General features: G+C 57.2%; 2 protein-coding genes across 16 annotated transcripts; both read left to right on the top strand.

The window, feature by feature from the left end:
* The first annotated feature begins 309 nt into the window (after nucleotides 1-309).
* Nucleotides 310-12,317, top strand: LAMB2 (laminin subunit beta 2). 2 transcript variants are annotated; one of them, XM_037850724.1, is made up of 33 exons: nucleotides 310-417; nucleotides 509-594; nucleotides 731-909; nucleotides 995-1,130; nucleotides 1,212-1,285; nucleotides 1,656-1,844; nucleotides 1,934-1,997; nucleotides 2,227-2,429; nucleotides 2,519-2,639; nucleotides 2,956-3,144; nucleotides 3,344-3,523; nucleotides 3,629-3,741; nucleotides 4,010-4,089; nucleotides 4,180-4,312; nucleotides 4,596-4,757; nucleotides 4,859-4,986; nucleotides 6,956-7,088; nucleotides 7,303-7,495; nucleotides 7,569-7,712; nucleotides 7,939-8,170; nucleotides 8,255-8,418; nucleotides 8,500-8,724; nucleotides 8,812-9,029; nucleotides 9,142-9,238; nucleotides 9,329-9,701; nucleotides 9,802-9,986; nucleotides 10,060-10,301; nucleotides 10,381-10,729; nucleotides 11,022-11,229; nucleotides 11,309-11,450; nucleotides 11,543-11,719; nucleotides 11,810-11,969; nucleotides 12,069-12,317. In XM_037850724.1, exons 2-33 carry the CDS (start codon nucleotides 510-512, stop codon nucleotides 12,203-12,205), a joined length of 5,415 nt encoding a protein of 1,804 aa, XP_037706652.1. In that variant the 5' UTR covers nucleotides 310-417; nucleotide 509; the 3' UTR covers nucleotides 12,206-12,317. The 2 variants fall into 2 exon arrangements, with proteins under 2 accessions (XP_037706652.1, XP_037706656.1); XM_037850728.1 differs by lacking the exons at nucleotides 310-417; nucleotides 509-594; nucleotides 1,212-1,285 and having other exon boundaries at nucleotides 768-909.
* A 193-nt stretch (nucleotides 12,318-12,510) lies between these two features.
* Nucleotides 12,511-23,879, top strand: USP19 (ubiquitin specific peptidase 19). 14 transcript variants are annotated; one of them, XM_037850718.1, is made up of 27 exons: nucleotides 12,511-12,663; nucleotides 14,192-14,451; nucleotides 14,745-14,783; nucleotides 14,919-15,047; nucleotides 15,132-15,265; nucleotides 15,343-15,642; nucleotides 15,757-15,973; nucleotides 16,101-16,257; nucleotides 16,369-16,440; nucleotides 16,542-16,657; nucleotides 16,773-16,993; nucleotides 17,077-17,272; nucleotides 17,355-17,488; nucleotides 17,593-17,751; nucleotides 17,836-17,946; nucleotides 18,470-18,580; nucleotides 18,663-18,764; nucleotides 19,511-19,651; nucleotides 19,739-19,857; nucleotides 20,065-20,202; nucleotides 20,309-20,622; nucleotides 20,727-20,837; nucleotides 20,930-21,146; nucleotides 21,230-21,382; nucleotides 21,483-21,643; nucleotides 21,725-21,903; nucleotides 23,472-23,879. In XM_037850718.1, exons 2-27 carry the CDS (start codon nucleotides 14,328-14,330, stop codon nucleotides 23,586-23,588), a joined length of 3,972 nt encoding a protein of 1,323 aa, XP_037706646.1. In that variant the 5' UTR covers nucleotides 12,511-12,663; nucleotides 14,192-14,327; the 3' UTR covers nucleotides 23,589-23,879. The 14 variants fall into 14 exon arrangements, with proteins under 14 accessions (XP_037706646.1, XP_037706631.1, XP_037706641.1 ...); XM_037850703.1 differs by having other exon boundaries at nucleotides 16,767-16,993; XM_037850713.1 differs by having other exon boundaries at nucleotides 15,340-15,642.
* Nucleotides 23,880-24,038: the final 159 nt, after the last annotated feature.

Genomic DNA, 24,038 nt, shown 5'->3' with positions numbered 1-24,038 from the left:
GCTAGGCTCCTTGGCCCGCAGTTAGAGTTCCCGAGGATCAGACCTTTCTCCTTTGGTCTTGCCATGCCCCTGACTTGGTGCATCCCTGTTGTGGTCTAATGTCCCGAACTCTCTACCTTCCCCCGGCCTCAGCACAGGCCTCGGGTCTGGGCATGAGGGCACAATAAAGATTTGCGTGTGGGCTGACCGACTCTGGTTCCTGAAATAAGGGTCGTTCCCAGAGGGTAGATGTAGGGTGGGAGGGTTTCTGCACGGCGTTTCTTTTGCCCGCGATCCACTCCGTTCCGTGCTTTCCTTCCCGCCGCACCTCCCAACTTTTCTGAAAGTCTCCGAACTCCAAGCTCCGGGACCGCTGGACAGACTGACAGACAGAAGGAGGGCCTGGAGGGGAACCGACCGAGGACCCATACGGGCAGGGTCAGCACGGAGTCAGTAAGGGAGGGCTTGGATATCCACGGCTCCTAGACTCCTTATCACCCCTCATCGTGTTTCCCCGCTGCCCCTTCAGGATGGAGTGGGCCTCCGGGGAACACAGGAGGGCCTGGGGGGGACAGCGTGTACACCAGAAGCCTGGACTGGACCTGCTGCTGAGTGGTGAGGGGGTCTGCTGAGGGTTGAGGGTTTTGAGATGTGGGGGATGGGTCCTGGGATGACCTCCCTTGTCTTGGGGCATGTGGGGTGGGACCACCCAGTAGGAGCACAGCAGAACTGGCTGCCCTGCTGCCCCCAGTGCTGGCTGCTAGCTTGGCGCAGGTCCTGGCCTTGACCCCAGATATGCCAGGCTGCTCAAGGGGAAGCTGCTACCCAGCCACTGGAGACCTGCTGGTGGGTCGCGCAGACAGACTGACTGCCTCATCCACCTGCGGCCTGCGCGGCCCCCAGCCCTACTGCATCGTCAGTCACCTGCAGGTGCGGCTGGGGGTTGGAATGTGGTGCCTGGTCAGAGAAAACTGGCACTTGGTAAGAAACTGACCCTGACCCTGAACCAACCCAGGACGAGAAGAAGTGCTTCCTATGTGACTCCCGGCACCCATTCTCTGCTCGTGACAACCCTCAGAGCCATCGTATCCAGAATGTTGTCACCAGCTTTGCACCACAGCGCCGGGCAGCCTGGTGGCAGTCAGAGAATGGTGAGGTTGTGGGTGGGGCATGAGGTAAGCAGGGCTGCCTGCCTATAGCCTCAAGTCCCTGACCTCTAGTTCCTAACCCAGGTGTCCCTGTGGTCACCATCCAGCTGGACCTGGAGGCTGAGTTCCATTTCACACACCTAATTATGACCTTCAAGGTGCTTGCATGTCTGGGAGCCTGCCTGAATCACCCTGCTTGGCTCCTCATTGCCCCTGGATAGAGCTCTTAACCCCTGAGCACAGCCTCCCTGAACTCCTCATGAGCTGTGCTCTTGCTGCATGGAAATCTCCTTCATCCTTTGACCTTCTGTGGCCCTACATCTTCAGGCCTTTGCACATGCTGTTTTTCTGCCCCAATCTGTGGGCCCCATGACCCCTGAGCCTTCCCACTAGAGGTGGCTCCCTTTCCTGGTCATTGCCTGTCTTCCAATGGTTACCCCCACCTGTCTGTGAGCTGCCTGAAGGCAAGGCCATGCTGGGTAGGGCTTAGGTCCTGGTATCCACTGATAAGCCATGCCCCCCACCCAGACATTTCGCCCTGCTGCCATGTTGGTGGAGCGTTCGGCAGACTTTGGCCGCACCTGGCATGTGTACCGATACTTCTCCTATGACTGTGGGGCTGACTTCCCAGGAGTCCCGCTGGCCCCTCCACGGCACTGGGATGATGTGGTCTGTGAGTCCCGTTATTCAGAGATTGAACCATCCACTGAAGGCGAGGTGAGAGCTGGGACCTGCGCTAGGGTGGGGGTGGGGATGATGGGCCTGAGACAGGGTAGAATGTCTTTGTGGACTTCCTGCCACTCTAGGTCATCTACCGTGTGCTGGATCCTGCCATCCCTATCCCAGACCCCTACAGCCCACGGATCCAGAGTGAGTGCTCCACCCTTTGAGCCTGGCATACTCCCAGCATTCAGCTGCTGGCTATTTGGGGCCTTAGTAGCTATTTTGGGTGCTTCCTTAGTGCAGGTGCCAAGCCCTGTTTAGCTTGTATGACAGTAGACAGGAGGTCTCCCAAGGTGACCTTGGCAACTGTGGCCCCTGGGAGGGGATGGGGCTGCAAGTCTGGCCAGCTGGTCACCAGCCACTCCTATCCCCTCAGATCTGCTGAAGATCACCAATCTACGGGTGAACCTGACTCGGCTGCATACACTGGGGGACAACCTGCTTGACCCACGGCGGGAGATCCGTGAGAAGTACTATTATGCCCTCTATGAGTTGGTCGTGCGTGGTAACTGCTTCTGCTATGGACATGCCTCACAGTGTGCACCCGCCCCAGGGGCACCAGCCCATGCTGAGGGCATGGTAAGGGGCTTCAGACAGCTTGGGTAGGGCTGGGGGCAGGGGCAGGCATGGTTGGACAGTGCTGATCACCTGCCTGCCCACCCTCCTAGGTGCATGGGGCATGCGTCTGCAAGCACAATACTCGTGGCCTCAATTGTGAGCAGTGCCAGGATTTCTATCATGACCTGCCCTGGTATCCAGCTGAGGACAGCCATAGTCATGCCTGCAGGAGTGAGTGAGACCCCAGCCCCCACAGCCCCAGAACTCTGTGGCTTGGCTGTACCCTGGGTAGAACCTAGAGCTGCTTGATTAAGCCCCTAAGGCCCAGGATATGTCTTCAGGGTGTCCAGGCCTCAAGGCTCCTGGGAACTCCTTCAGCCCCCTCCACAATCTGCCCTGGGTGATGCTGAGACCCTTAAGTCCCTAAGTTCCCACCCACAAATTCTGACCTGTGACAGGTACCTAAGAGAGCACTGAGGGCCATGATGCCTCTCCCTCTCGGGACCTGGACCTCAGTTGGCCTTTGCCCTTCCTTTCTTCCCTCCAGAGTGCGAGTGCCACGGGCACTCCCACAGCTGCCACTTCGACATGGCCATGTACCTAGCATCTGGCAATGTGAGTGGAGGCGTGTGTGATGCATGTCAGCACAACACAGCTGGACGCCACTGTGAATTCTGCCGGCCCTTCTTTTATCGTGACCCAACCAAGGACCTGCGGGACCCTGCCGTGTGCTGCTGTGAGGCCAGGACTGGGCATGGGGGAGGACAGCCTGAGCCTGGGTGGAAGCTAGAGAGCCAGACTGTGGTCCAGGTTACAAAGAATTAGGGTGGGAGGTTCAGGGTGAAGCCAGACTTGGGATGCAGGGTGAGGGTTTGGAGAGAAAGGGGGCTGGGCCAGTTGGGAAAGGGTGACCCTGCACTTCCCTTCTACCCCAGCCTGTGATTGTGATCCCATGGGTACCCAAGATGGCGGTCGCTGTGATCCCCATGATGACCCTGCACTGGGGCTGGTCTCAGGCCAGTGTCGCTGCAAAGAGCATGTGGTGGGTGCTCGCTGCCAGCAATGCCGTGATGGCTTCTTTGGACTCAGTGCCAGTGACCCTCGAGGCTGCCAGCGTATGTGCCTCCTGCCCTAACTCTTGTGCTGACCTTTAACCCCTGACCTCTTACTATTGACCAGCCTGCCATAGCTCACCAAAGTGCTGATGGTTCTCCCTGCAGGGTGTCAGTGTGATGCACGGGGCACAGTGCCTGGAGGCACTCTTTGCGACCCCGACAATGGAACCTGTTTCTGCAAGCGTCTAGTGATAGGACGTGGCTGTGACCGCTGCTTGGTGAGACTGGAGGGGGGTCTTCGGGTCCTGGACTTGTCCTCAGAACACAGGACTGAGGGGTAGTGTCCATGCCCCAATGAGATGGTGCTGAGAGCTTGGGGTAGAGTTCTCTCTGAGAGGCCTCAAGTCTGGGAGGCCAAGGGTAGGGGCTAGTAATTTGGGGCCATGTTTTCACCAAGGGGTGCTAGAGGCTGAAAATCTCTGTTGAGTTTCCTACTGGTTGGCGAAGAGGTCTGTTTCTGGGCCCCAGCAACTCCCTCTCTTGCAGCCTGGCCACTGGGGTCTGAGCCACGACCTGCTCGGCTGCCGCCCGTGTGACTGCGACGTGGGTGGTGCCCTGGATCCCCAGTGAGTGCTGTTTAGGACAGGGAAAGGGAGGGTGAAGAGCCTGGCGGTGGGGGGAGGTCGCCATTCTCGAGTAACCGCGGTGCCCCCCAGGTGCGACGAGGCCACGGGTCAGTGCCGCTGCCGCCAGCACATGGTCGGGCGACGCTGTGAGCAGGTGCAGCCGGGCTTCTTCCGGCCCTTCCTGGACTACCTTACTTGGGAGGCCGAGGACGCCGGAGGACAGGTGCGGCGAGACTGTGGCGGGGGCTATGGGCGGGGCCTTGTTGGGGTAGGATGGAGTGTCCGGCCTTAGGCGGGGCCTTGGCGGGAGTACTGGAGTTTGGGGTGCGGCCTTGGAGGGAGAGCGAGGACCTGGGCAGGGCTGTGGCAAAAGAGGCGGGCTTAAGCAGGAGGGGCAGGGACTGGGCGGGGTTTCGTGGAGACCGCTGGAGTTTGGAGGCGGGGCCAGGGTAGAAGATACGATGTTTCACCTGAGCTTCTTACGCCTGGGCTGTCTCGCCTCCCAGAGACCGCTTGACTTGGTGGAACGTGTGGCGACCCCAGGGGGATCTCCTTCCTGGACGGGCCCTGGGTTTGTGCGGCTGCGAGAAGGCCAGGCACTCGAATTCTTGGTGGCCTCTGTGCCGCGGGCCATGGACTATGATGTGTTGCTGCGCTTGGAGCCCCAGGTCAGACCCTGTAATACCTGACCCTGAGCTGAACTTCTGCGTGGGGTGTGTGTGTGTGTGCCTTCTTCATCGTCCCGTCCGGTCCCCCCTCTCCCCTTCAGGTACCTGAACAGTGGGCAGAGATAGAACTGACTGTGCAGCGCCCACAGCCTGTGTCACCCAGCAGCAGGTGTGGGCACGTGCTGCCTGAGGATGACCGCATCAGAGGAACTCTGCAACCAGACACCAGGTGAGGGCACTGATGGTAGCACCCACAATGGTGTGTGTGTGTGTGTGTGTGTGTGTGTGTGTGTGTGTGTGTGTGTGTGTGTGTGTGTGTGTGTGTGTGTGTGTGTGTGTGTGTGTGTGTGTGTGTGTGTGTGTGTGTGTGTGTGTGTGTGTAGAGGTGGGCCAATTCCTAAGCTTCCTACAGGGTGCCTGGAAGATCCCACTGCTAGCTTGGACATCCCACACTGAGCTCATTCATTCATCTGTTCCTTCTTTCATTCAAGGAATGCTTCCTCAGGAGTGCTGATTGCCAGGCACTGTTGGGCATGACACTGGGTCAGGAAGGAAGTAGACAGAATGAGGTCTCCTCTCTTGGGAGTCTAAGGGCCAGGCTCCAAGACAGGAATTAGTGGGAAACCATCCATTGTCACCATAGGGAGTGCCCATGTTGGAGGGATGGTAAGGGTTAGACAGCACAGAGCTCTGACAGCCAATCCTGGAGATGGGATTTTCTTTTTAGTAGGCCAGTCTTGGGGAGGGGAGGAGCATCAGAGCAGTTTGAGTAAGGATGTGACTATTCTGACTAATATCTTTACATTTTGGATACTGTTTACTTCAGGTATCATTTTTCATCACTTTACTTATTTTTTTGTCATGTAAATAAACATACACAGAAGCAGAGAGAATAGTATACTGAACCTGGCTGTCCCCATTATATACATTTTGCCAAATGTGACTTGTGATTAACAAAAACCCCTCTAGCTGCTAAGTGGAGAATAGACTTAAAGGGGTATAGAGGCTATTGAATTGGCCAGGTGACAGTGATTTGGATAGAGGTATAGGAGTGGAGGTGTTGAGAACGGAGAATTTTCCAGAGGGTTCTAGAGGCAGAGCTGATATACTTACATACATGGGGAAGGAAGAAGATGGAAAATTTTCCCCAAGCATGTGGATAGGGGTGGGTTCCTTTACTGAGATGGGGGCATGGGAAAGAGCAGTACTGAGATGTTTAGACATTCAGGGGGATAAGGCCAGTGAGTGGTTGGATTTCTATGTCTGGATCTCCTTGAGGGGTCAAATTAGAGATATAAATTTGGAACTTCTCACTAAAAAGGGAGGCCTGGAGGAAATAACCAGAGAAAGGAAGGAAGACCAGAACCAACCTCTGGAGCACTCTAGTTTGAGAGGCCAGTAGAGAAGGAGGAGCTAGGGGGATGGGTAGGGTCCCAGAAGCTAAGAGAAAAGAGTATATCTCAAGAAGGAAGGTGTACTGATCTCATTACATGCTGCTGAATGCACAGTGAGATAAGAATAGAACAGTGGCTGCTGGGTTTGGCCAGATCAAAGTCATTGATGACCTTGGCACAGGCTGTCTCTGTGGCATGTTGGTGTGATGAGGCAGAAGCTGTGCTGGAGTGGGAGGCTAGAGAGTGGAGTCAGTGGCAAAAATTGTCACTTTTTAGGAATTTCTTGGGCAGGAGAGCAAAGATGGGGTGGAAGCTAGAGGAAGACTCAAGGGATCATGGGAGGATTTGGCAGGGGGCAGAGAATAAAAGAACCCTAACATGGGTTTTCAGGCTAAAGGAATAACCCTGGGGAGAGGGAGAGAGAAGGGTGGTGGCCAAGACTCCTTGAAGAGGAGCCAAGGTTGTTGTTGAGGTCAGAGGAAACAGTGGTTGTTGAGAAGAAATGGCAAGTACCTGTGCCAAGGAAATGGTATGAAGTTGCCGGGCTGTATGGAGTATTTCCAGTGAGATGGGTCTGCACAGGTTTATAATTCCAGTAAGCCACGATTATGAGAGTCTCCTGTATAGATACATGTTTTGTAGGGCTGCACAGCTGTCTGTTGACCCAGCCCAGCTCAGCCCAGTGCTGCCCTAGTCTCTGCTGTGGCCGATGGATTGGGAGGTACACCTGGGGTGGGAGAAGACCCAGATGGTGGATCCAGGGACTCTGAGTTACCTTCCATATCTCCCCCCACTTCTCCCCAGGTACATGGTGCTTCCTAGTCCTGTCTGCCTTGAGCCTGGCATCTCCTACAAGCTAATTCTGGAGCTTGTGCGAGCAGGAGGAAGCACCCAGCCTGGGAACTCCTACTCTGGACCTGGCCTGCTCATTGACTCGGTGAACAATCTCCTCTTCCCCACACTAACCAAAGTAGCAGGGCCTGGGGAGTGGGGCTTGCGGTGATGGCTGGGTAGAAGGGTCCATGACAGAAGAGGCAAGCCCATGGTGGTGCCGGGATGGAACAGTCTGTGGCAGTGCTGAGGTAAGTGTTGTGGCATTGCCAGTGTAGTTCCTGGGTCTGCACTTCACTCTTCCTTGCTTATCCTTCCAGTTGGTGCTGCTGCCCCGTGTCCTGGTGCTGGAAATGTTTAGTGGGGGTGATGCTGCTGCCTTGGAGCGCCATGCTACCTTTGAACACTACCGCTGTCACGAGGAGGGTCTGGTGCCCAGCAAGACTCCCCCCTCTGAGACCTGTGCCCCCCTCCTCATCAGCCTATCTACCCTGCTCTATAACGGAGCCCTGCGTGAGTATCTGTGGTATGGGTGGGCAGGGCAGAGGTGAAGGCCTAGCCTGACCTGCTCCCTGCCTCCCCCCAGCCTGTCAGTGTGACCCCCAGGGCTCAGTGAGTTCTGAGTGCCATCCCCATGGTGGTCAGTGCCTGTGCAAACCTGGAGTGGCGGGGCGCCGCTGTGACCTCTGTGCCCCCGGCTACTATGGCTTTGGCCCCATGGGCTGTCGAGGTAACTGCCTGCCCCTTATTCCCCCCTACTGTTCTCACTCCTTCCCAATACTCTTCTTCCTCCCCACTCTGGTTGTGCTCCTTCCTCAATCTAACTCTGCCTTGGGCCCCCTACTCTCAGCCCTGCATCACTTGCAGTTCCCTTCCATTCCCTTACCTTCCTACCCTGACCCCACCTAGCCTGCCCACAAACCCCTTCTCCAGCTCAGCCTCTAACCTGTTCCCAGCCTGCCAGTGCAGCCCTGAGGGGGCACTTAGAGGCCTATGTGAAGGGACCAGTGGGCAATGCCCCTGCCGAACTGGTGCCTTTGGTCTTCGCTGTGACCGCTGCCGACGTGGCCAGTGGGGCTTCCCTAGCTGCCGACCCTGTGTCTGCAATGGGCATGCAGATGAATGTGACACCCACACAGGAACTTGCCTGGGATGCCGTGATCACACAGGGGGTGAGCACTGTGAAAGGTGAGCCTGGAACAGCTACAAGTGGGTTGATGGGTGGGGCAGGCCACCCAGGGATGATACATCTCTTTCTGTCCCTCCCTGCAGATGCATTGCTGGCTTCCATGGGGACCCGCGACTGCCGTATGGGGGCCAATGCCGGCCTTGCCCTTGCCCTGAAGGTCCTGGGAGCCTGCGGCACTTTGCCACTTCTTGCCACCGGGATGGGTACTCCCAGCAGGTTGTGTGCCACTGCAGGGCAGGCTACACAGGTGAGTAGGTAGAGTGGAGGTATGGGATCAGGGTGGCATGGCTGGGCAAGGTACTCACACTTTCCCCCTGACTGTGGGCAGGGCCACGGTGTGAAACTTGTGCCCCTGGGTACTTTGGGGATCCATCGAGGCCAGGTGGCCAGTGCCAACTGTGTGAGTGCAGTGGGAACATTGACCCTGTGGACCCTGATGCCTGTGACCCCCACACGGGGCAATGCCTGCGCTGCCTACACCACACAGAGGGGCCACACTGTGCCCATTGTAAGACTGGCTTCTATGGGCAGGCCGCCCGACAGAGCTGTCACCGTGAGTGTAGGCATGGGAAGGGCTGGCCAGGGTGGGGCTCCACTGTTCAAGCTTCCCTTGACTAGTGTGTTCATCTTTTTGACACAGGCTGCACCTGCAACCTGTTGGGCACAGATCCCCAGCAGTGCTCATCCACTGATCGGTGCCACTGTGACCCAAGCAGTGGACAGTGCCCATGCCTCCCCAATGTCCAGGGCCTAAGCTGTGACCGCTGTGCCCCCCAATTCTGGAACCTCACCAGTGGTCATGGGTGCCAGCCCTGTACCTGCCACCAAAGCCGGGCCATAGGCCCCACCTGCAATGAGGTATAGGACCTGCCCAGCAGGTTCGTGGGTGGGTGGGTCCAGCTGTCTGCCTCAGGTCTTGAGGGTTCATCCTCTGAAAAAGACTCTGACCCCCACCCTATTCCCATCCTAGTTCACAGGACAATGTCACTGCCGTGCTGGCTTTGGTGGGCAGACCTGTTCGGAGTGCCAGGAACTCCACTGGGGAGACCCTGCATTGCAGTGCCGTGGTAAGAGAGCCAGTGGGGGCCAGGGTGAATGGGGGACTTTCCAGGATGCCCCACTGGGGCCTTAACTCTGTGGTCTGCCCTTTCCTGCAGCCTGTGACTGTGACCTTCGTGGAATAGACACACTTCAGTGTCACCATTCCACAGGCCACTGCAGCTGTCGCACCGGTGTGTCTGGTGTGCGCTGTGACCAGTGTGCCCGGGGCTTCTCGGGTGTCTTTCCTGCCTGTCATCCCTGCCATGCATGCTTCGGGGACTGGGACCGAGTGGTACAGGACTTGGCTGTCCGTACACAGCGCCTGGAACAGTGGGCACAGGAGCTGCAGCAGACAGGTGTGCTGGGCGCCTTTGAGAGCAGCTTCAGGAACATGAAGGAGAAGGTGGACACTATACAGGGCATCGTGGGTGCCCGCAACACCTCAGCTGCTTCCATCGCACAGCTTGTAGAGGCCACAGAGGAGCTGCGGTGCGGATGGGCCTAAGGATATGTGGTAGGATGGGGCAGAAGCCCAAAGGAACAAGGCTGAAGTCTCTCTAAACACCTCTTACCCCCACAATTGGTGCAGGCGTGAAATTGGGGAGGCCACTGAGCACCTGACCCAGCTAGAGGCAGAGATGACAGATGTGCAGGATGAGAACTTCAATGCCAACCATGCACTAAGCAGGCTGGAACGGGATGGGCTTGCTCTTAATCTCACACTGCGGCAGCTCAGTCAACATCTGGACCTGCTCAAGCATTCAAACTTCCTGGGTGAGTTACTAGTCAACTAGTCATGTTGACCAGGGTTGAGCTTCACCTGATTTCCTACCTCTGCCCAACTTAGGTGCCTATGACAGCATCCGCCACGCCCACAGCCAGTCTGCAGAGGCAGAACGTCGTGCCAACAGCTCAGCCCTGGCAGTGCGCAGCCCTGTGAGCAGCTCAGCAGTTACCCGGCAACGGGCAGAAATGCTGATGGGTGCCCAGAGGGAGAACTTCAACCGCAAGCATGTGGCCAACCAGCAGGCACTGGATGAGCTTTCTGCCCGTACCCACACCCTTAGCCTGACAAGCACAAATGAACTGGTGAGGCACAAATCTGGGCTGAGGGAGGTGGGCGTAGCTGTTCCTTCCACAGGGCCCTGACTTGCTCTGTGCCTGGCAGGTGTGTGGGGCTCCGGGGGATGCACCCTGTGCTACAAGCCCTTGTGGAGGTGCAGGCTGTCGGGATGAAGATGGGCAGCCTCGCTGTGGGGGCCTCAGCTGCCATGGGGCAGCAGCCACGGCAGACCTGGCGCTGGGCCGGGCCAGGCACACTCAGGCAGAGCTGCAGCGGGCACTGGCAGAAGGTGGTGGCATCCTCAGCCAGGTGGCTGAGACACGTCGGCAGGCAGGCGAGGCACAGCAGCAGGCACGGGCAGCCCTGGACAAGGCTAATGCTACCAGGGGACAGGTGGAGCAGGCCAACCAGGAGCTGCGGGAACTTATCCAGAGCGTGAAGGATTTCCTAAGCCGTGAGCCCCCCATGTGCCCTATAGTTGTTTCCCCAATGTCTGTATCTCTTTCCTTGGATTCACACATGGGCCTGAGGGCCTTACTGGACTTGTGTTAATGACCCCCTGTCTGGCCCCTTAGCCCTTGCTCATATGTGGTCCCTAAGTCCATGTTCTTGAGTCTGTGATCCAAGTATAGTCCCTGTCCTCCTGGTTACACTCTCTGACTATTTGCAAACCCAAGTCCCATGTATGTTCCCTGAGTCCATGCTAGATAATCTGTCTCTCTAAGCCCTTGTTTTTGTCCCTATAGAGGAGGGAGCTGATCCTGATAGCATTGAGATGGTAGCCACCCGGGTGCTTGAGCTCTCCATCCCAGCCTCACCTGAGCAAATCCAGCACCTTGCAGGTGCAATTGCAGAGCGGGTTCGGAGCCTGGCAGATGTGGACACAATCCTGGCGCGTACTGTAGGAGATGTGCGTCGGGCTGAGCAGCTACTGAAGGATGCACAACGGGCACGGTCTGGTCCTGACCCTGGTCCCCCCATTCCTGACACCTGGTCCTGATACCTGCAGCCCCTGATTCCCCCTTTCCCCCAGGACCCAGGCTGAGGGTGAGAGACAGAAGGCGGAGACCGTGCAGGCAGCACTGGAGGAGGCCCGACGGGCACAGGGTGCTGCCCATGGTGCCATACAGGGGGCAGCAGTGAACACACAGAACGCAGAGCAGACATTGCACCAGGTGTGGCCTCCCTGGGACATTAGTGGGGCCAGGTTCTGGGCATGCCCTATGTATCTGTTTAACCCTGGGTGTCCCCCCCACCCTTGTGGCAGGTGCAAGAGAGGGTGGCAGGTACAGAACAGGCACTGAGCTCTGCAGGTGAGCGAGCTCGGCAACTAGATGCACTCCTGGAGGCTCTGAAACTGAAACGAGCAGGGAACAGTCTGGCAGCCTCTCAGGCTGAAGAAACAGCAGACAGTGCCCAGGGTCGCGCCCGAGAGGCTGAGCAGGTGAGTTGAGGGGGAGCCATCTGGTGGAGGTGGGGGAGGAGGCTGGGCCTCCATTGGGCCACTATGGTGACCCGCTCTCTACATCTGCAGCTCTTGCAGGGCCCACTGAGTGACCAGTACCAGACAGTGAGGGCGCTGGCTGAACGCAAGGCACAGGGTCTCCTGGCTGCGCAGGTGCGGGCAGAGCAACTGCGGGATGAAGCTCAGGTCCTGTTGCAGGCTGCTCAGGACAAGCTGCAGCGGCTGCAGGGTGAGAAGCAGGGTGGGTGGGCTTATGAGAGGGTGTGTGAGGGGTGGCGTAGGGAAGGTTCTGGGAGTGGACCTTGCAGCTGAGACCTGCCCCTACTAGAGCTGGAGGGTACCTATGAAGAGAATGAGCGTGCTCTGGAAGGCAAGGCAGCCCAGCTGGACGGGCTGGAGGCCAGGATGCGCAACGTGCTTCAAGCCATCAACCTGCAGGTCCAGATCTACAATACCTGCCAGTGACCCCTGCCCAGGGCCTACCCCAGCACCTAGCCCCATCCCTCACGCATACTGTGTCTGCATATGGAAGAGCTCCCAGCCCTGTAGGGCCCCCAATAAACCGGTTGAACTCCTACAGCGCTGTCTAGACTCTGATTTGGGGCAGGCAGGGTTTCTGGGCCAAATCCTGAGGTTAACACACGGCAGGGCAAAGGCGCCGGAGCCCCGCCCTCTCCGCTCATCCCGCCCCGGAGCTGCCTGTTGCTGCATGCCCCGCTCCCGCCGGAAGTGCGTCACCAGCTCGGGGCTCCGCCTCCCGCGGCTGTAACTAGAAGTCGAAACAAAACAATCTGCTGAGACGGAGGCGGCAGCGCCGGGACGGGGGAGGGGCGCGCCGGAACCGGAACCGACCTGAAGCCGGAACCGGAACCGAGAGCGGGTTGCCAGGGCCCGAATAGGGCTGGCGACGGCGGCCTAACTCGGTGAGTGGGGCTGGCTGCCACGCAGCCCCTGACCCGAGCGGGGAGGCCGTGGCGCGGGCTGGGGGCGGCCTCTCCAAGGTCACAGGCCTTGCCAGCCTGACCTCTCGGGCCCAGTGGCGCTTCGGGCCCACCGACACCAAGGGGCCGTTACGCTTCGCCCATGGCCGGCCTCCCGCCTCGGAGGGGGCTGACGGCTAGAGAGAGTGACTTCCTGGAGGAGGTGGTGGGGGCGGGCCCGGGGTTGGAAGGCCGAAGTTCGATCGCGGCCCGGCAGGGTCAGTACTCCGGCTTGGCCGTATTAGGCCGACTCTGGACCTCTGGCAGCTCTTTCCACGCCTCAGCGTCCCCCGAGGATGGGTGAGGATGCGCCCTTCGGCTGGGGCCTGGATAGGAGGATGCGGCAGGTGTCCACCCCTGTGCTCCGGACCTGCAGGCATGATCCAGCTCCTCCAGCACCACCTTTGACTCTTGAAAAAATCACACACACACACACACACACACACACACACACACACACACACACACTCTCTCTCTCTCTCTCTCTCTCTCTCTCTCTCTCTCTCTCTCTCTCTCTCTCTCTCTCTCTCTCCCTCCCTCCCTCCCTCCTCACACACACACACTTTCTCTTTTTCTTTTTTGGGAACCCAGACCCCCTGTTCTGCTACTGGCTCAGGCTAGGCTTGAGGTTGCCAGGGGTCCTGGAACCGTGGTTCAACCCCACTCCCATCTCAGTATCTCATTTTGACAAACTTCATTTTTGGATGGAGAAATGTTCCAGAATCCACTGGTTTCTATGGCTCAGAGCTAATGAGGGAGGGAACTGGGAAGGGAGGGGATGATGTTTGTTCCGGCCACAGACTACCTGTCTGGCCTAGGGAGGAGGGAGTGCTGCTGAAGGTGCAGTTTGGCATCTGGATACCTTTTTCATTCCAGCCTTTGCAGGCTCCTCTCTGCTTGGGACAGCAGCAGGGGAAAGGAATCTCTTGGAATAGAGGAAGGAAATGTAATCAGTGCACAGGAGCAGGTTCTGATGAGGGTGGGGGCACCTTCTTCACAGGACTTTGGCTGGGCCTCTTGTCAGCCACAGGGCCTGGTTCTTCTGCTACATGATTGTCTCCTCCTTTCCTGCCTTTCTCTTCTACCTCCTACTTCTTGGGTGGTGACTAAGCAGCCAGTGAGAGTGAAGGAGAAGTGAGCGCCCTGCCCAGAGCTCCAGCCCCGTGGGCCAGAGCCATGGCTCCTCTCCAGATTGGTGAGAGAGTCTGGTCTCAGGCCATGGCTGTTTTTACCTGGCACATCCTCAGCCGGGCTTCCAGCTTTGTGGGTCTGTTACGGCAGTCAGGGAGGCTTGGCCAGAAGTAGTTGCGGCTATTGCATTATTTATTCCTCTTTCAGAACAGTTTTGAAAGTATCCAGGGTCACAGTGAGATATTGTTCTGTAAGGTTAGGAGTGGGTTGTTGAGCCCTGGCTGCAGCCAAGGAGCAAGTTGTTGGGCATTGACAGTGATTACTGATCCCTCCTTGTTAGGCTGTTGGTTCTTTGTTGAAGAATTTGGCCACAAAGAGTTGCCAAGATAGCTGGGCCAGGAAGGAAGCGCCGCAGCCCTGACCCAGACGCCGTTGCCGACCCTGGGGCACTCTGGCTGTCGACCAAGCGGCTCAAGATGTCTGGCGGGGCCAGTGCCACAGGCCCGAGGAGAGGGCCCCCAGGACTGGAGGAGGCCACCAGTAAGAAGAAGCAGAAGGATCGAGCAAACCAGGAGAGCAAGAATGAAGATCCTAGGAGAGGTAGGAGTGGCATTCCCAGGGTGCTCGTGACCTTCTCTTCCACCCTTCTTATTGAAGAAACAGACTGGGGGTTGGGAGTTGGTAGCAAATAGTGCGTTCTTGAAGAGATGACATTTTTTGTGCTACCTCTGTCCTGGTCTGATGCTGAGAAGTACCCATGACAGGCTCGGTAGAGTCTCAGATATGAAGCCTGGGTATTTGGCCGAAGTCCTGAAGGTGGTACTTGGTGGGGTGGTGGGGACTTGGAGGCTGCCTCCCCATCCTGGTCTCCCTGTTGTTTCCTTTGTTGTCAGGGCCAGTGTCCACTCCTCGGGAAGAGCAGGCCAAAGAGGGTGAGAGATGAATGGGCCTTGGGGGTATAGCTTCCCATCTGGAACAGTCCCATTAGGGTTGAGTCTCTGATATTTGTTTATTCCTGTCAGGAACTTGTGAAGATTCTCATGACCTCTTTGCCACTTCCTTTACAGAATTGTTGCTTGATTGGAGGCAGAGTGCAGATGAGGTGGTTGTCAAGCTGCGCGTGGGAGTGGGTCCTTTGCGGCTGGAGGAAGTGGATGCTGCTTTCACTGACACAGACTGTGTGGTGCGGCTTCCAGGTATGTCCATATGCTCTTAGCCTAGTAGTACATTTGACTCATCTGATAACTCGCATCCCAACTCATTACCCCAACTCTCTCTAGGTGGTCGTCAGTGGGGTGGTATCTTCTATGCTGAGATTGAAAGTTCTTGCACCAAAGTGCAAGTCCGCAAGGGTGGCCTTCTGCAGTTGGCACTGCCCAAAAAGGTGCCTCTGCTTACTTGGCCCTCTCTCCTGGTAAGTTCCAGGGCAGGGTAGGATGGGAATGTCCAGAGTGAATTGACAGGGTCTGATTACTGTGTCTTTGGCAGAAGAAACCTCTAGGGACCCAGGAAGTGGTGCCAGGGCTGCAGTGCCAAGAGAATGGACAGGAGCTGTCTCCTGTTGCCCTGGAACCAGGTCCTGAGCCCCGCCGGGCCAAGCAAGAGGCCCGGAACCAGAAGCGGGCCCAGGGCCGTGGTGAGGTAGGCGTGGGGGCTAGCCCCGGGGCCCAGGTAGGGCCCAGTGCCAAAAGGGCTGTGCATCTCCGTAGAGGTCCTGAGGGTGAAACGTCCAGGGATGGCCCTGGACCCCAGGGTGATGCCCCACCCTTCCTGGCTGAGCAAGCCACCCAGGTAAGTGGGTGATATCTGGCTGGGAGTTGGGAGATAGGGAAAGGGCTATGGACTCTAGTGGGAGCCATCCACCAGACCCAGAGCTGATTCTGCCCATGATCTTGCCATGAATAGGCTGAGACTGAGGAACAGCTCCGGGTACCACCGCTGAACCCTCAGACCTGCCTCCTGGGCTCAGAGGAGAATCTAGCCCTTTTGGCAGCAGAGAAGGCAGTGTCCCCCAGGAATGATCCAGTCTCCCCAACCACGGTCCGGAGCAGAGACCCTGGGAAAGGTGATCACTCCAAGGAAGAGCTGGCAGTGGCAGCAGATGCTGCAACCTTGGTGGATGGTAAAGGTGGGACTGGGGGTGGGCAGGCAGAGCCTTAGGTTGGGTTGCAAGGTTGGTGGGTGAGTAGAGTAGAATAGCAACATGCTGGAACTTGTCCTGGTGGCACTAAACCATGGTTTTAACACAGAGCCTGAGTCTGTGGTGAGCTTGGCATTTGTCAAAAATGACTCGTATGAGAAAGGGCCAGACTCGGTGGTGGTGCATGTGTACGTGAAGGAGATCTGCAGGGACACCTCTCGAGTGCTTTTCCGTGAGCAGGACTTTACGCTCATTTTCCAGACCAGGTAGGTAGATGGGCAGGAGATGGGTCAGGCAGTGTGCCTCAGGTGGAACAGTATGTCTCATGTTCTTCTTCTTGCCTTTTCTCCTGCCCTGCCCCTGCTCTTCCTCTTCAGGGATGGAAACTTCCTGAGGCTGCATCCGGGCTGTGGGCCCCACACCATCTTCCGCTGGCAGGTGAAGCTCAGGTGGGTGGTGACTGGCCTGTGCCCATCTCATCTTGGGCTTCATCACCCTGGCTCATCTAGCCTGCTCCACCTAAGTCCCTGAGTTTAGCTTTTTCCCATAGGAACCTGATTGAGCCACAGCAGTGCACCTTCTGTTTCACGGCCTCTCGCATTGATATTTGCCTCCATAAGCGTCAGAGTCAGCGCTGGGGGGGCCTGGAGGCTCCAGCTGCACGAGGTCTGCACACGAGCTCCCTTCATTGCTCAGCCCCGCATGACTGGGATGTCCCCTCTAGCCCCCCACCACATGCTGCTAACCACCAGCCCCCCCATTCCCCCTTTTTAAGGTGCAGTGGGTGGTGCAAAGGTTGCCGTGCCGACAGGTCCAACCCCTTTGGATTCAACCCCACCGGGAGGTGCCCCCCACTCCTTGACAGGCCAGGAGGAAGCCCGAGCTGTGGAGAAGGATAAATCCAAGGCTCGATCTGAGGACACAGATCGAGGGCTGGATGGTGTGGTGGCCCGTACCCCCATGGAACATGTAGCCCCAAAGCCAGAGCCACACCTGGCCTCGGTGAGGATCCTGGGGTGGGGAGGACTAAAGATTGGAGGCTGGGGAGCCTCAGGGCTGCTCTCTCATGTTCCCCGTTCCCACAGCCCAAGCCCACATGCATGGTCCCCCCAATGCCACATAGCCCTGTGAGTGGAGACAGTGTGGAAGAGGAGGAGGAAGAAGAAAAGAAGGTATGTCTGCCTGGCTTTACTGGCCTCGTCAATCTAGGAAACACCTGCTTCATGAACAGCGTCATCCAGTCTCTGTCCAACACGCGGGAGCTGCGGGACTTCTTCCATGGTGAGGGCAAAGCTGGAGCCTGAGGGTATGGGCAGACAGGGTGTCTTCTCCACTCACATCTCTGCTTGGCTGCTGTTCCTAGATCGCTCCTTTGAGGCCGAGATCAACTACAACAACCCATTGGGGACTGGTGGGCGGCTGGCCATTGGCTTTGCTGTGCTGCTGCGGGCACTGTGGAAGGGTACCCACCATGCCTTTCAGCCATCCAAGTTGAAGGTGATCTGCCGCCACCCCCACCCTTGGCTGGAGGGTGCAGGGAGGACTGGCCAGCTGGGCGTGCAGTGGGTGCTCTATGCTCACACCTTGGTCCCTGCATCCAGGCCATTGTGGCGAGCAAGGCCAGCCAGTTCACGGGCTATGCGCAGCATGACGCTCAGGAATTCATGGCTTTCCTGCTGGATGGCCTGCATGAGGACCTGAACCGCATCCAGAACAAGCCATACACGGAGACTGTGGACTCGGATGGGCGGCCCGATGAGGTCAGGTGTGGGGCAGTGGGTGGGCATGCCACATGTGTACCCTAGCCCCCAGGTCTCCTTGGTCCTCACCATTTTTCTCCTCAGGTGGTAGCTGAGGAAGCATGGCAGCGGCACAAGATGAGGAACGACTCTTTTATTGTGGACCTATTTCAGGGCCAGTATAAGTCAAAGCTGGTGTGCCCTGTGTGTGCTAAGGTGTGATGGGCTCCCTGGGGTGAGGGGCCCCTGAAAGAGTTCCTCTGGCCTGGCCCCGCTAGCCTGGTCTGCCTGGGTTCAGAGGCATATATATCTTCAAGTGCTGCTGGATAAAATTTGGGCATGGAAGTTAGCTGGGAAGTCATAGGCTCCTATGTGGACTGAACAGGACAGACAGGGTAGGCTTCCTGACTGAGGTTTAAGTGATGTTTGGGCTCAAAGACAGGAGTGAGATGTGACAGGGGTGTGGGTAAGATGGGAAGGGCACATGTGGTGCATATGAGGGGCATATTGGTCAAGTGGTCAGGCTAAGCCTCAAATGCCAGAAAGAGGGATGGTTCTCTCCTGAAGGGCAGTGGCCACTCTGGTCCATCCAATGTTCTCAAGCCTAAGAGTTTGCTGGTTGGCCATGAGGGTCCTAGTAGCTATCAGAGGGTCTGGTTGAGCTCTGGCTAGGTACCAGCATCCTGCTCCCTGCTCCCTGTTTGTGCAGCTACCCAGTGCCACCACTCTATACCCACAGGTCTCCATCACTTTTGACCCATTCCTCTACCTGCCAGTTCCCTTGCCACAGAAGCAAAAGGTTCTCCCTGTTTTCTATTTTGCCCGGGAGCCCCATAGCAAGCCCGTCAAGGTGAGGAGTAAACCCCCATCCTCCAGGCTATCCCAGAGAACCTGGCCCACTTGTCCCACTGACTCTACCCTTGTTACCACAGTTCCTGGTGAGTGTCAGCAAGGAGAACTCCAGTGCAAGTGAAGTGTTGGACTCCCTCTCTCTGAGTGTCCACGTGAAGCCTGAGAACCTGCGTCTGGCTGAGGTGTGTCTGGCCTTCCTCAGGCTCTTACACGTGCGGACTTGTGGACTCACAGCACACAGACGTGTATATACAGTCATTGGCATCTGTACGCTTATACCTGAATGTGCATATAACTGCACAAAAACTGGTGGTGGTGCCCTTGCACTATGGTTGAAACCAGGCATTTGGGCTGTGCAGCAGAGGTACTCTCAGTTCCCAGCTGTTTTCAGGGTTTCCTCCCCTTTTTTTTGGTGGCCCCCAATTGCTTTGCCCTCTTCAGACAGGAACCTTGAGCTGCAGGATTGTCCCTCCATCTACCATGGTCCTCCTTCCATCTTGCTGGTCCCTGATATTTTTCCCAATTCCCGTGTTGGTTCTCCCCAGAGTTTCCTAGCCTCCGGCCTGGCAGTGCACTTTTTCTTAGGGGGATGTGGGTGGGGAAGAGGCTCCTCAAATGTGGTCTTTCCATGATAACCATGTTGCAGTTCCAGCAGGCCCCTGCTAGTTGATGGCAGGGTGGAGGCCCTTGGTGTGAAGAGCTGGTGTGGTTGATACCTGCCTCTGGCTTGGTCCTTCTAACTCTCTGATGCACCAGGCTCTTATGACACTGAGGCTGTTGGCAGCATAGGCATGTGCCTATTTTAGGCAACAAACCCCACCCCTGTTCCCAAAAACCTGAGCTCAGGACTAAGCTTTTGTATGCCTCTGGGGCAGGGCTAGGGAAAGGGCTCGTCCTCACATGAAATCTGTGTGCTTTCTGTCTCCAGGTAATAAAGAATCGCTTCCACCGGGTATTCTTGCCCTCCCACTCATTAGACACCGTGTCTCCATCTGACATGCTCCTCTGCTTTGAGCTGTTGTCCCCAGAGTTGGCTAAGGAGCGGGTGGTGGTGCTAGAGGTACAACAGGTAAGTGAGGGCCAACCTGATGGTGGTAGGGTCTTGGTGGGGGCATAGTCCTGCCTGGCCTTGCTGAGCCACTCTACCCACCCCTAGCGCCCCCAGGTGCCCAGCATCCCCATCTCTAAGTGCGCAGCCTGCCAGCGGAAGCAGCAGTCGGAGGATGAGAAGCTGAAGCGCTGTACTCGGTGCTACCGCGTGGGCTACTGCAACCAGTGAGGACCTTTGTGGTATCACCCCACCCCTCCTCTGTACCTTCCACTTGCTACCCTGACCTTCCCCACACACAAAGGCATACATGTTTTAAGCCCTCCACCTACCACCCCACTCTCTGGCCCTGGGGGAAGCAAGGCATGTATATCCAATGTGAAGTCATAGCACATGGGGCTCAGACCCTATCCTTCCTTCTCTCTTCCCTCTAGGCTCTGCCAGAAAACCCATTGGCCTGACCACAAGGGCCTGTGCCGCCCCGAGAATATTGGCTACCCCTTCCTGGTCAGTGTACCTGCTTCACGCCTCACTTATGCTCGTCTTGCTCAGTTGCTAGAGGGCTATGCCCGGTAAGTGCTCAGTGGCTGGACTAGGGTGGGATGGGTGGGGGCAGAGGTTCCCAGAGGTTCTGGGCAGGCTGATTGGATTCTTACTTGGCTTGCTACCTGTTGCCAGGTACTCGGTGAGTGTATTCCAGCCACCCTTCCAGCCTGGCCGCACAGCCTTGGAGTCCCAGGGCCCTGGCTGTACCATGCTGCCCTCCTCTAGCTCCCTGGAGGCTGGGGACAGTGAAAGGGACCCCATCCAGCCTCCTGAGCTCCAGCTGGTGACTCCTGTGGCTGAGGGGGACACAGGGGTCCCCAGGACATGGACAGTTCCTGAGCGGGGCCCTGTGCCCAGCACCAGCGGAGTTTCTTCTGAGATACTGGCCAGTGGGCCCATAGAAGTTGGCTCCTTGTGTGCTGCTGAGAGGGTATCCAGGCCTGAAGGTAAGATTCTGTTGAAAGGCTCTGGGAGCTGGGGTGGGGTCAAGGGAGAAGCTCGTTCAGGCCCTGGTGGGCAGGGGAGCTCTGATAACCATGTTCCTTCCCAGCTGCCATTCCAGGGTACCAACACCCAAGCGAAGCCATGAGTGCCCACGCACTCCAATTCTTCATCTATAAAATTGATGCGTCCAATCGAGAGCAGCGGCTAGAGGACAAAGGTGTCTGAGAACGTGGGTGGGAGCTATGGGATAGGTTGGGCTGGCTGCTCCCCACAGCTACATGACACCTACCCCTTCCTATCTATCTCTAGGAGAGGCCCCACTGGAGCTAGATGATGACTGCAGCCTGGCTCTGGTTTGGCGGAACAATGAGCGCCTGCAGGAATTCGTGTTGGTAGCCTCCAAGGAGTTGGAATATGCTGAGGACCCAGGCTCTGCCGGTGAGGCTGCCCGTGCTGGCCACTTCACCTTGGACCAGTGCCTGAACCTCTTCACACGGCCTGAGGTGCTGGCACCTGAGGAGGCCTGGTGAGGACAGGGAAGCCTGCAGGTAGTGGGGCAGGGTGGAGAAGAGACCAGCCAGTCATGACCCCCATACATGTTCCCATCAGGTACTGCCCACAGTGTAAACAGCACCGTGAAGCCTCCAAGCAGTTGCTGCTATGGCGCCTGCCAAATATTCTCATTGTGCAGCTCAAGCGCTTCTCCTTTCGCAGTTTCATCTGGCGTGACAAGATCAACGACCTGGTGGAGTTCCCTGTACGGTGAGTGGCAGGCCCTGATTACTATGAGTGGAACATGAGGCCAGTGTGGATCTGCTGGGCACCTGCTGACTATCTCACCCCTCCCTTGCTGGCACCGCAGGAACCTGGACCTGAGCAAGTTCTGCATTGGCCAGAAGGAGGAGCAGTTGCCCAGCTATGACTTGTATGCTGTCATCAACCACTATGGAGGCATGATTGGTGGCCACTACACTGCCTGTGCTCGCCTGCCCAATGACCGCAGCAGCCAGCGCAGTGACGTGGGTAAGAGCACACACAGCTGGCGGGATAGGCAGTCGGGGTAGTGGTGCAGGCTGTGTTCACACTCTTCCCACTCTGCTATAGGTTGGCGCTTGTTTGATGATAGCACAGTGACGACGGTGGACGAGAGCCAAGTAGTGACGCGTTATGCCTATGTACTCTTCTATCGCCGGCGGAACTCTCCTGTGGAGAGGCCTCCCCGGGCAGGCCACTCAGAGCACCACCCAGACCTAGGCCCTGTGGCTGAGGCAGCTGCCAGCCAGGTGAGGCGTGGTGGAGGCTTCTTAGGGCTGCAGGGGTGGGTGGTGGTGGCGGTAGTGGAGGAGTCAGTTTCTCTCCTCCAGCCACAGGTCCCTGGAGCCTTGGAGCTTGTGAGAGTCACAAACAGGGTTCCCTTACATCAGAGCTGTAGCCAGAGAAATCTCTGTGCCCTAGGTATACTCACAAAGGTGCACATACAGCAACATGCTGCCCCCTGTGTGCACATTGGCACGTGTTTGGTACAGGCCGAACAATTGCTCCAAACCTCACTGATCATGGTGCCATGAACAGACTGTACTTGTGTTCTCCCAGCTTCCCTTCACATGTTCCCCACATGCCAGCGCACAGTCCCTCCCTGTATTCTCCATGTACCCAGGGGCAGGGCTAATCTGGGCTGGCTCTCTGAAATGAGCCTTTGGGTCTTCTCTTTTATTGACATGGGTGCCATAGGCCTGCCTGGTCAGGGGCCACAGCCACATCTCTTTCTGAATTGGGCTGCTTCTTGCTGTCCCTTTCCTCTCTCAGGCCCTTTCTGGTCCAGGCGCAGAGAAATCCCTGCAAAGACAGTGGTCAGGATCTAGACATGGGTAGGAGGGACTAGTTTTCCTAGGGATTGGCAGCTAGGAGCCGGGCCCCTCTTTAGGAAGCCAGGACTGAAAAGTTAACCAGATAACCTCCTCTCCCCCCACCTCCATGGGAAGCTGCACGCAGATAGGCTGTTTTGAGGAGGTGATCAAGATTTGCCCACACTGGTGTTCTCAATCTGGACAACCCTGTGATTGGCCAACTCAGCTACTGCCTGCTGCTTGACTTGAATGCAGGTGGTCAGCACTGGTCACTCTGAGCAGAACTGTCATGGCAGGGGTCTCAGGGACACTGGGTACCCCCACTCCCTGGGTTCTAATGGACATTTCCACACATCATAGGCTTCCCGGATTTGGCAGGAGCTGGAGGCTGAGGAGGAGCCAGTGCCCGAGGGGCCTGGGCCCCTGGGTTCCTGGGGACCCCAAGACTGGGTGTGTCCCCCACCACGGGGCTCCACCACACCAGATGAGGGCTGCCTCCGGTATTTTGTTCTGGGCACCATGGCAGCTTTGGTGGCCCTCGTGCTCAACGTGTTCTATCCTCTGGTGTCCCAGAGTCACTGGAGATGAGCTCATCTGCAGGCAGCTACTGTGAGCTGACTGACCTGCCTGCCTGCCAGGCCAGGCTGCCTCTGTGGTGGAGACTGACTCTGGGCTTTGCGCCTCGCTGTGCGCATCTGTAGGGAAAGGGTGTGGACTGTGGCCCCTTCAGGGGCAGAGGGGCCCAGACCCTTCCAGCTGTCTTGTCTGTTCATCCTGCTCTGACCCTTGACCTGGGGCTTGCCCCTGCTCAAGCTGCTTCCTGTACTTAAAGTCTTAATAAAGTGAGACTGTTCAGGCCTGATCTTGTCTCTGTCTCAATGCTGCTGCTGTCTGCGCCTGCCCTGGGGCCCTCCCTTGGGTGCCAGGGCTCCAAGCCAGCACCCCCGGGATGCCAGGCAGCATGCTGGGCAGCCCCCAACCCCTGTCCTCATATTCTGTTGCAGGGACTAGGCCCTGGCCAGGCCCCCGAGGTGGCCCCCCCGCGGACAGCCCCTGAACGCTTCGTCCCCCCTGTGGACCGCCCAGCCCCCACCTACAGCAACATGGAGGAGGTCGATTAGCAGGTCCCTGGTTGGTGGGTGGGGGGTGGGGATTGGGGGATCCCCAAAAGAGGGCCAGCTCTTTGCCACTTCTCCTTTTCTAACCCAGAGGACACTGGCTCCGTCAGTGGGGAGTTGGGGGGTGTGATTTGGGGTAGGAGCCTCACAGGTGGGGCCCTCTTGTCAGCCTGGTCCTCAACCAGTGGGCCTTGGCTTTTCCAGGTGCCCCCAGTGCTGTGTGAATTTGATTCTCAGTTGTACTTTCAATTCTTTCTGACTTGCATTATAAACATTATTTTATTCTAAAAATTGTAATTTTTTTTTTTTTTTTTTTGCATTTTGGAAGTGATTGCTGCTGTTTAAATATATTTTAAAAATAAATAATAAATAAGCAGGCATAGTGATGTGATGCACCAGGTACTGTGGCCACCTCCCCTCCCCATTATCTGGCGTGTGTGTGTGTCTGTGTGT

The sequence above is a fragment of the Choloepus didactylus genome, chromosome 1 (assembly GCF_015220235.1).
Source record: "Choloepus didactylus isolate mChoDid1 chromosome 1, mChoDid1.pri, whole genome shotgun sequence".
In the NCBI taxonomy this organism is placed as follows: Eukaryota; Metazoa; Chordata; class Mammalia; order Pilosa; family Megalonychidae; genus Choloepus; species Choloepus didactylus.
This window is presented reverse-complemented; position numbering and strand designations above follow the sequence as displayed.

Excerpts from the sequence above, each read along its gene's own strand:
- LAMB2 (XM_037850724.1), top strand. The coding sequence starts at position 510 with ATGGAGTGGGCCTCCGGGGAACACAGGAGGGCCTGGGGGGGACAGCGT. Across the intron at positions 7,496-7,568 it reads GCTCTATAACGGAGCCCTGC|CCTGTCAGTGTGACCCCCAG; the intron begins GTGAGTATCTGT and ends GCCTCCCCCCAG. Across the intron at positions 9,702-9,801 it reads GAGGCCACAGAGGAGCTGCG|GCGTGAAATTGGGGAGGCCA; the intron begins GTGCGGATGGGC and ends CAATTGGTGCAG.
- USP19 (XM_037850668.1), top strand. The coding sequence starts at position 14,328 with ATGTCTGGCGGGGCCAGTGCCACAGGCCCGAGGAGAGGGCCCCCAGGA. Across the intron at positions 16,258-16,368 it reads ACGCTCATTTTCCAGACCAG|GGATGGAAACTTCCTGAGGC; the intron begins GTAGGTAGATGG and ends CTTCCTCTTCAG. Across the intron at positions 17,489-17,592 it reads TTCAGCCATCCAAGTTGAAG|GCCATTGTGGCGAGCAAGGC; the intron begins GTGATCTGCCGC and ends CCCTGCATCCAG.